This window comes from Miscanthus floridulus, chromosome 1 (genome assembly GCF_019320115.1).
Source record: "Miscanthus floridulus cultivar M001 chromosome 1, ASM1932011v1, whole genome shotgun sequence".
Classification (NCBI taxonomy): domain Eukaryota; kingdom Viridiplantae; phylum Streptophyta; class Magnoliopsida; order Poales; family Poaceae; genus Miscanthus; species Miscanthus floridulus.
Window position 1 is genome coordinate 34,186,676 of NC_089580.1, and position 10,227 is coordinate 34,196,902.

Below are 10,227 nucleotides of genomic sequence, written 5' to 3' on the forward strand. Positions count from 1 at the left end.
ATGCTCTCTCTCTCTCTCTCTCTCTCTCTCTCTCTCTCTCTCTCTCTCTCTCTATATATATATATATATATATATATATATATATATATATATATATTCCAAGTTTTGCATTTATGTCCCATTCTCTCAACTATTGTCGCTGGAATATGTGTTCAGTAGTATTTTTTAAGTGGTTTGATTATCACAGTATGTAATCCACTGTTCCAACTTCCAAGTGCCTTAAATCCTGCTTAATGATGGTTAGTTTTCTCATGCCCATTCTTATATTGCCTGCAAAGTTCTGTGGTAGCCCTGGCACATAATCACATAATTTTGATGGCAGGGCTCTGTTAACACATGATAATTATCCTTTCTGTGGCAATGATTTATTCGCAAAAGTTTAGAACAAGCTTTAAACATGAAAAATATTATTCTACATTTTCTGAGAAAATAGTTCAATAAGGCATCTCATATGTTACAATAGTACATGTTCCAAAATTTCCTACATCACTGTCTCAAGGTGTGCCTTCACAAACTAATAGCATCTGCAACGTTTGCCAGAGAATGATTCTCTGGGTACTCAATGCTGGAGCATGGGGTTCTATGAAGCCCCTCCTTGACAAGGGTGCTTGTTTCTGCACCTAGTGATATAAATATATCATTGTTATTTTTTTGAGAGAAAATTGAAGGGATAATATATTTCTATTTACAAGTAGGGCCCATCTTAGTTTAGACTGAGTTCAAATAGGTTGGAGCAATTTAGCCCATAGCATTACTAGATGATATGTCTTTGCTTAGTAATTTCTAGTAGAAATCCTATATGCTGTAGCTGTTGTAACTGACTGGGCGAGGTGTCGCTTCTTCCTAGTCTTATCTAAACGCTGAGAATTTGGAATCTAAAGAACTAGAAGAATGCCCCGCGCGTTCCTGCTAGAATGGCAGGTGAAATTATACTCTTTATATTTACTAATATGAATAAATAAATATCACAATACTACAGGTTAGTGGATGATTTTTAGCATCCTGATGTGGACAACTAAATGTATAGGTTAGTAAATAATGTGGTTTGCTAATGTGAATAGCTTGAATGAAGACATAATGACATGTGTTAGTTGGATGTGTTAGTGGATGCTGATGTGGACACTTTGCATGGCGAGATAGTTGCATGTGCTAGTGGGTTGTTCTAGTGGATGCTGATGTGGACACTTTGCATGGCAATATAAATTGCTATTGGAGATAGTTGCATATGCTAGTGGGTTGTTCTAGTGGATACTGATGTGGACAACTAAATGTATATGTTAGTAAATGATGTGGTTTGCTAATGTGAATAGCTTGAATGAAGACATAATGACATGTGTTAGTTGGATGTGTTAGTGGATGCTGATGTGGACACTTTGCATGGCGAGATAGTTGCATGTGCTAGTGGGTTGTTCTAGTGGATGCTGATGTGGACACTTTGCATGGCAAGATAAATTGGTGGGGTTTGAAAATATAAGATATAGATTATAACACTGAACATCAACTTCCGTCCATAGTGTCATTAATGGAATATAGATTGAGCTTGTTTGGATCGTCTAAGACAAATTGTTAGCCAGAGCTAAAAATTAGCCAGCTAACTTTTTTTAGGAGAACAGGAGGGGTTGTCCCCTACTGGAATTTATTAGAACAAAAGAGGACCCAGGGTCTTACAACATCTTATGAAACAAAAAAGGAGAGAAAAAAGATTAGACAATTGCCAGCTAACTATTCGCATGTGTATGTTTGGATTCCCGGCTAATTGGTGCATATGTCCCTAGCAATGAACTATGAGACCAATCACAGAGCCCAACCGGCAGCAGCAAGCCAGCAACCCCCTCACAGCATCAGCTCTCGTGTGTCACGGGCAGGAACACACGACACATCCCGTGAAATCAAGCAGCGTCTGATCTCAGCTGTGCCGCCACGTTCAAATAAGCGCGCATGGAGTAGCTACCGGTGAAGGTCACAACAAGGCAGCAAGGACAAACCTAGCTGGCTGGTACAATCCTATCCCCCATGTACCCAGAAGGCAGGTACGCACCTAGGAGTACAAACGAATATCCATTGCAAAATTTCTTCAAAATCCAGTCGAAACCACATGATTTCATCCACACGTTCGCCTGCCCGACACTTATTTAGTTTATTTTTTCTTCTATTGCCTGATTCGCAAGGCCACAGCTCGCCATTGCTACCTCTCTTCTGTACATCATAACTAACACACAGGCAAGCTCGGCATGTCATGCCGTTCTTTAGTATTTTACACAGACTGATTAAGCTCTCTCACCATGGGCAGTGCGCCTGCTGGATCTATGCTTTAGCAGTGGTTGTTGTGCCAGCAGCGGACATGCTCTCCAGGTACCTCTCCACGACATCCAGGCCACACAGCTCCTTGACGACAGGCATCGTCGCTGGCACGTCCATCTGGAACGTGATGGCGGAGTTCGCTGGACCAGTGCAGACCGAGAATTCCTTCCTGGCGGCCCTGATGGCCTCCCTCATTGCACAGTGCACCGAGGAAGCTAGAAGAAGCGGAGGCTCGCCCGATGCTGCAAACAAAGATCCGAAGCACGTTATGTCAGGACTGCAGGCAGCAATTGTCGGTGAGTTCAAATTGCAGCTTACAGTCTTGGAATGTGGAGGGGATTGAATTGTGAGAAAAGGCTCACCTTTGGAAGAGAGGACACGCTTCTGGTCACGGGCGCTGTTGATCAGCTCAACGTTGAGCTGCTTTGGAATGGTATCGACTGTAGGGATCTTGTACGTCCATGTGCCATCGTGGATGACCAACCCGTTAGAGTTGGTTGTGTACTCCTCGTTTGTGAAGAAGCCTACTCCTTGGATGAATGCACCTTCTACCTGTGTTAATGATGAATAATGTTTAGAGGATCATCATATTTCCTTTGATGAAGTGATCAGCTGGAGTGGTTTTTATTTTTCGGCTGACCTGGCCCAAATCGACAGCAGGGTTCAAGCTTTGCCCGCAATCGTAGACAAGGTCACTCCTTAGAATTGTTGTTGCTCCCGTCAGGACATCAATTTCCACCTGTGATGAAATTACCAATCATGTGTCAGCATTAAGCACGACTAAAGGTGCAGCCTCCAACAATTTGGCTTGATAACTGCGCTTGCTGTGCTTTTCATGCAGTTTGGATACCTCACTAATGCCAGCTCCATAGTTCAAATAGCTTGTGAAAGTGGGATCAGGGGTCCAGTATGCATGCACCGATAAGTTCACACTCGCCATACTTGCCTGCAAATGAGCAACAAAATGACATGACCAATTGAAATACTGACAAATATTGTGTTCCTCAGAATCATGGGATCTCCTCACTAAATTGCTACTGCTATTGCTTGTCGTTTGTTAATGTCTTAAAGGAAGGAGACAAGGATTTAAACAATTTGTTTTATTGGCATGGTAGTGAGAAAATTGGAATTTACAAGCTTATCATCACCTGAGCAATCAAGGCACTCCATTCCACTGTGCCGGCCTTAGCCTCCAGATTCTCCTTGATTGGCTTCAGTCTCTCAACGAGCGCAACACACGACTGTCGAACTGCTTCACAGCTAGTTTCAGAAGTGGTGCTCCCACCGGTGAACCCTCCCTGGATCATGCTCAATGTATCAGCCTGGATAACCCGAACCTTGTCCAGTAGGCTTTCGCCGCCGTCAGGACACAGCTCTCCCAATCCGAATGCTGTCATCTGCTTCACTTTTGTCCACAATCCTTGGCCTATCTCAACCCCTCCGACCTCAACAGCAATGGAACCATCATTCATGATAGACACCTTGCCTGGAGCTGGCTGAAGCCTGACCGCATATGTAATTGGCACACAAGAAATGCCACGCTTCTTCCACTTGTTGCTTCTGTTGAAGTGCTCCAGCATTTCAGCTCGGCGCTGGTATTCTGGAGAGGAGGCCAGCTTATCAAACATGGTAACTAGGCTGTAGGTAGAAGCTTCACCTGCAGTATCTCCGAAGAACACCACAAGGCTCTCGAAGTCATGAAGGTTCTTCCTCCTTATGGTGTTAGTGTCGACTGAAAGTGCTGAGGCAACATGCTCAATGATGGCTTCAGCGATGAAAGAGCCCTGCACATCTCCAGGACCCCTCATTGCCGATTTTGATGAGACATTTGTCTTGCAGACCTTGGTGTCAAATGCAAGATTGCCCCAGTTGTACTTTTTGAGAGAACCTATAATAGGTGCTGCGATGATTGGACTCACATCCGGCGATATTCCAGCATTGATCCCAAGATCAATGTGCAAGGCTGTGATCTTGCCATCTGACTTGAACCCAACAGAGTACTTCACCTTCATAGGATGTCGACCGCCTGCCATTATCATGTCTGTCTTGCGATCAAGGTACATCCGAACTGGACGCCGTAGCTTGAATGCGGCAACCGCACATGCACATGCAACCTGACAGAGGAAATTCAGTCATCTATAACACATTTTTCCTCAATCTGATGTGTGAATATTAGTTCACTGTACATTGGTAACTGAAAATAGAGAAGTTCAGCATAAGCTCTAGTTATTTAGGACTTACATGTATTGCTTTCATTGCCTTTCCACCAAAGCCTCCTCCGACTCTTCTGGTGATGAGGCGGACATTATGAAATGGAATGCCAAGGCACTTTGCAACCACATTTTGCGTGACCTCAGGAATTTGTGTTGAAGAATAGATGGTTATGCAGTTATCTTCATCAGGAATAGCTAGCGCCACTTGTGTCTCCATGTAGAAATAGTATTGGGATTCAAGTTTTACCTGCAGAAACAAAAATGCCAAGCATGAGTTGTTTGCCCTTGTGGGAAAGTCAAGTATACATCCTCTTTAAACATCACAAAACATGTACCTCCGCTGATAGAATCTTGTGATCAGCTTCAGACATCCCTTGGTTGTAATCACCAACTGGCTTAGGAGCTAAAAATGGGGGGGTTTGGAAGTAGCTGTTTCGTTGGATTGCATCTTCTATTGTCAGAATTGGTGGCTCCAGATTTTCTGTGCTATACTCAATAACGGCTTGCTTTGCTGCCATGTAGGCATACTTTTGTGTTTCAGCAATCTGAGTGATTGAAAAATCAACATGATGCAGTAAGGTTGGAGAGACATAAACATATAAATGGTTTTGTGAAATCTAAAGAACACTTAAGAAATATTACCACAACACCAATATTTTGACCAGCAAATTCAGCAACTGGATCTGCAAAAAGTGGCTCTTCTCCCAACCCCGGGAAGCTGGAACCAACATTTTGTCCACCGCTTGGAATATCCTTTGCGGTGATAACTGTGATGACCTTCTGTGAAGCCAGAGATGATTTAAAGTTGATAGCCTTTACATGGGCATGAGGGTGGGTGCTATAGATAAATGCTCCATAGAGGCAATCTTTGGGAGCAGGGATATCATCAACGTACACAGCTTCCCCTGTGTCATTAAAAGGAATATGGTTAAGGGTATTGTCTTGTGGAGAAACTGCAGGCACTAAAAATGTTCAGGGGTGATGCTTATTGGACAGTTCAGCGATGACTAAAATTAGTGTGTCAGAAATGAACAGAAGGACCATTATATGGTTTCTTTGCGGAGTATGCTGAAGAAAAAAGTTATGATGATCTTATGAACATGTTTATTTGTGTATTGGAAATAAGATTGTATACCTGAAGCTTGGATCTCTGCCCCTGCTTTCTTAATTGGCTTGCCAACTGGCTTGTATTCATCAGTGAGAAACATTTCTTGTCTTGACCGTATTGGCAAATCATTGCTATCAAACTTAAGATGCTTCTCCAGTGAGTGCTCAATGGCACCGTTTGTGGCTTCATTACTATATAACCCACTGGCACCATTAACCTTTGCAGATTCATTCAAACTGTTGGCAAGGGAAGATAGGAATGTAAACAAGAAACTGACAGCCAAGCTGATTCTATACTCAGGATGTGTTGTGCCTTCTGATGGTTTAACAGTCCCTTTAAGCAACCGAACAGCTTCAAGTATAACAGACGAGCTCATTGTTTTGCCCTTCAGGTAATCCTCAACCTTCCTAGCTCTAATAGCATGATCTGCTCCATGCGCACCGAATGCCAGACATATATCCTCAATGAGATGGTCCCTTGATGCTGCATCCACTGAAGTCCTTGCCAAGAAAGCTGAATTGACATATGAGACAGCATTGCCAAGTGGACGAGGTGCTGCTCGGAAAGTCTCAAAGTTGATGCCATCTGAACTCCAATCGGGGATAAATATGCTCAGCAGCAGGGTCCTAGAATCACATGGAGGCTGCTGCAAGAATTCCTCCAAGGCGAGGCAAAGCCTTTTGGAAGCCTCCTGGATAGTGACAGTTGAACCTGCAGCTAGTAGGACAGTCACAATGTCCGATGCAAATTGCAACCGTTGCGCCATAATGACGTTTCCACCTATGGTTGCTGTGTTCCGAACAAATGGAGAGGCCACTTTGTTCAGGTGATCTGCAATCTTTTTGAAAACCACATTTCCATCTGACAGCACCTCAATTGCTTTAGAAATGGACACAACTGATCCAAGCTCAACACCCTTGCTGCTTCTGTTGATGACTGAAAGCTCTGGGATCTCTTTGATGTCAATGTACTTGTCATGAAGGTCTTGATCCTTATACACCCCAGACCCAGTGTTTGAAGCAACTATCTTCACAGAATTTTCATCGAAGGAGTCAGATTGAAACAGTCTGTGAAGCTCGTCAATGCTCTTAGGACGATACCAGCCATCGTCAGAAACAGGAACTGGAGCACTGTTAACCTGCTCAATCGAGGACTTTATCTCAGATTTGAGAAACTCAGGGAAAGTGCAGACGGCACCACTATTGTAGCCTGGCAGCTTGCTGACATCTGCAGGCTCGTCACCCTTCTTCCAGAAGCAGTTGAGGCCCAGGTCCTCAAGATCGACATCGGCTGCGAAGCTCTTGCAGGCGTCGACAATGGGCCTGTACCCAGTGCACCGGCACAGGTTGCCGGAGACAGCCTTCTCAGCCTCTGAGGAAGTGAGCTTGGAGAAGCCGGCAGGTGGGGCTGGTCGATCAGCCGCCTTGTCGGCTTTGACAAGCGCAGAGAAGATGGACATGCACATGCCAGGCGTGCAGAAGCCGCACTGGGAGGCATGGAAGCCAGAGAGGCGCTGCTGCACAGGGTGGTAGCCATCCTTGGTGTTGCCAATGCCCTCGCTGGTGGTCACCGAGCAGCGGTCCACGCTATGGAGCAGCGTCAGGCAGGAGCTCGCTGAGAACTCTGTCACCTTATCCGTGGCCGGGTCGTACTTTGAGACAAGCACAACGCATGCACCGCAGCCACCTGTAACAACGAAAAATTTCAAAAGAAGCAAGAGGTTAGCTTCCTTTTTCCCCCTAAGCACGCAGAAAATTTGTGCATCATTAGATCAACATAAAAAATGCAAGTTGGTTAAGGTTGGCACAACTGTGCTGTATAAAGCGCACACCCTACAGCTACTATTCCTGATGTGTATAAAGCGCAGTCCCAATTCTAGAAACTACGTATAGTTTCTATACCTATTAATTTTCATAGACACTATGTATAGAAACCATGGTTCCAATGGATAGTTTCTACAGAACAACTTTTTATCCAATCACATACACTCTCTCTCCATTCGCTACCAATCACATCCCTTCGTGTCTTGGTTCTCGTGTAGACATGGTTTCTAACTTAGACCCGGTTTCTACGATTTTTGTTCTCTCTCTTCAATAACTACCTTGCCACATCAGCAAAATGCTTAGGTGGTAGTACAATTAATGCCCATAGAAACTATAGTGGTTTCTGCATTGGGAGTGCCCTAAGGGCAGTCCCAATGCTAGAAACTACGTATAGTTTCTATACCTATTAATTTTCATAGACACTATATATAGAAACCATGGTTTCAATGGATAGTTTCTACAGAACAACTTTTTATCCAATCACATACACTCTCTCTCTATTCGCTACCAATCACATCCCTTCGTGTCTTGGTTCTCGTGTAGACATGGTTTCTAACTTAGACCCGGTTTCTATGATTTTTGTTCTCTCTCTTCAATAACTACCTTGCCACATCAGCAAAATACTTAGGTGGCAGTACAATTAATGTCCATAGAAACTATAGTGGTTTCTGCATTGGGAGTGCCCTAAAGGTGCTAATTTGTGGTGGAACGTCGCAATAATTGAGCTTGACATTTCGAGATCTTGGGTACTTGATCTACAGAAAACGAAGGGGCAAGAAAAAAAAAAGCTTTGGCCCTACTGCATAGAAAGTGGTCCGTAGCAACTTTTCCTGCCTTTTTTGGTGTTCTGATGATATATGACGAAGACCTGAAAAGCAGGAATTGGATTAGCAGTTGCCTGCCGAAAACAGAGTGGTCTGTGACTGTATGTTTAGTTTCTTCGTCTGTTCTTTGAGTGTTTTGGCAAGAAAGCAGGCCCGATGCCTGGGACTGGGAAGCTCTTCAGTTCTTGGTCGTCTTGGACTCTCGGCCTTTTCTGGCGAACACTGTGATCTCGTTGTTGTTGCTGTTAATTGAAGACGATATAATATATTGTGTCTGATTTTTCTCTGATCAGAGAGGGTACCTGGGAGACAGACTTGTATGAATTTGTACTGGGATGTTATGTGCCTTTCTATGGCTAGCTCTCAGCTTCTTGGCGCGTCCGTGAGACGGCTCTGATATCCCAAGAAAACTGGGGATGAAAATGGAAAAATCGAAGGCAGCCTGTCCAGGAACAGGGACGCAGAAGGGGCCCATGAGAAGAACCAGCAAGTTAAATCTGCTGCGGTGAAGCGGTGAAGCCCACACCAACGAGTACGCGAATTCCCTCGCCACCTATTCTCCTCTACTAGGAAGACACAGAGAGGCTAGGAAATGAACTCTCATGTATGGATCGGACAGCATAGCTTCACCACCTAAAGCTTGGTTAGGACATGCTTTCAAGTTTCAAGGAAGCTACGTGCTACCGTTCGTGCCTGCTCTCCTGATGTTCAGATGATGATTCTCTAGCAACCAAGCTATAGGAGCTCAGCTGCGAATTAATCCACGAAGGCAGAAGCTACAGCATCATACAAGGATGCATGCGCATGGTGACGGCGGGCACGTACCTTCACCGCAGCCGAGCTTGGGCCCCCTGACGGGCGTCTGGGTGCGGAGGAACTCCAGCAGCGTCGTCGACGGGTCCACGCCGGCGGCCTCGTACCGCTTGCCGTTCACGGCCAGCACCGCCGCCGCCGCCGCCGCCTTCCCCATCTCCACCTGCAGCCTTCTTGACGACTCGAGTTGCCTCCACTCCACAGTCACACAGCCGAGAGAGCCGGAGGCACTCACAGTCACACAGCCGCCACGCGCGCGCCTATTATACACGGAGCGGCGGGTGTTGCAGCGCCGGGGTCGCGTGGGTGATGCACGCGCTGACGCCGGCGGTGGAAAGCGACCGGCGAGGGGTTCGTCCGTCGCTGGGCACGCACTGTGCAGGTCTAGGAGTACAGTGTCCCAGTGTGATGGATACTGGTAGCATTGGTCTAGTGGTACACTGATACCAAACCACAGGTCCACAGCCTTGTCAGATTCCAGCTTTGTACAAGCAGAGAGCATCTGGCCACATGGAGTCGGATGGCGAGGGGACTCTGCACGGGGCGGGTAGCTCAGGTGTAGCCGTGTAGTGTGTATACAATACAATGCAACAGGTGAACCGGCCGGCCTGTGCCACACTGCCACGGATGGTTTGCTTACTACAATTTCGGCATATGATATGCCGTCTAGAACCTACTCTCCGTGTGGCATGTTCAAGTATGCAGGGCACGGGCACCCAGCCGGCCGCCTAGTTGCTCGCGAAGTCAAAAGATTCGGTATGATCCATCTAGCGCGAGAGCGACTACGTATTATCTGTCTCCTCGTTCCAATTGGCCGGGAGCCAGCCATTGCTTTCTGCTGGAGTTTTCTGGTTAGTAGTAATTAATAAGTAGCTAGGGCATAGTGCGAGCCCCTTTTGTTGCGTAATAACAAACAAAGCAAACACAAGATGACAAATAAAGAGAGAAATATAGCCGATGAAGGTGTCGCTAAGCAACGTACCACAACACTATAAACTCGATAGCAACAGGAACTATATATATGCATCTTGCCCCACCCACGCACTCGCGGGATGCACACGCATGTAACCTTAACAAGAGCGTCGTCGTTTTCTTGGTGCTGCTGGATAGCGGAAACGATCGAGCTGCGGGCAGCCACAGCCCAG

The 10,227-nt window shown here is 45.8% G+C and overlaps 1 protein-coding gene across 1 annotated transcript; it reads right to left on the reverse strand.

Moving 5' to 3' along the window:
* Positions 1-2,057: 2,057 nt before the first annotated feature.
* LOC136477528 (indole-3-acetaldehyde oxidase-like) lies at positions 2,058-9,312 on the reverse strand. The gene is made up of 10 exons (XM_066475761.1): positions 9,095-9,312; positions 5,650-7,308; positions 5,157-5,419; positions 4,850-5,059; positions 4,543-4,761; positions 3,450-4,415; positions 3,152-3,247; positions 2,942-3,040; positions 2,664-2,853; positions 2,058-2,543 (listed from the first exon to the last, which is right to left on the reverse strand). The coding sequence occupies exons 1-10, from the start codon at positions 9,237-9,239 to the stop codon at positions 2,305-2,307; spliced, it is 4,086 nt and encodes a 1,361-aa protein (XP_066331858.1). The 5' UTR covers positions 9,240-9,312; the 3' UTR covers positions 2,058-2,304.
* Positions 9,313-10,227: the final 915 nt, after the last annotated feature.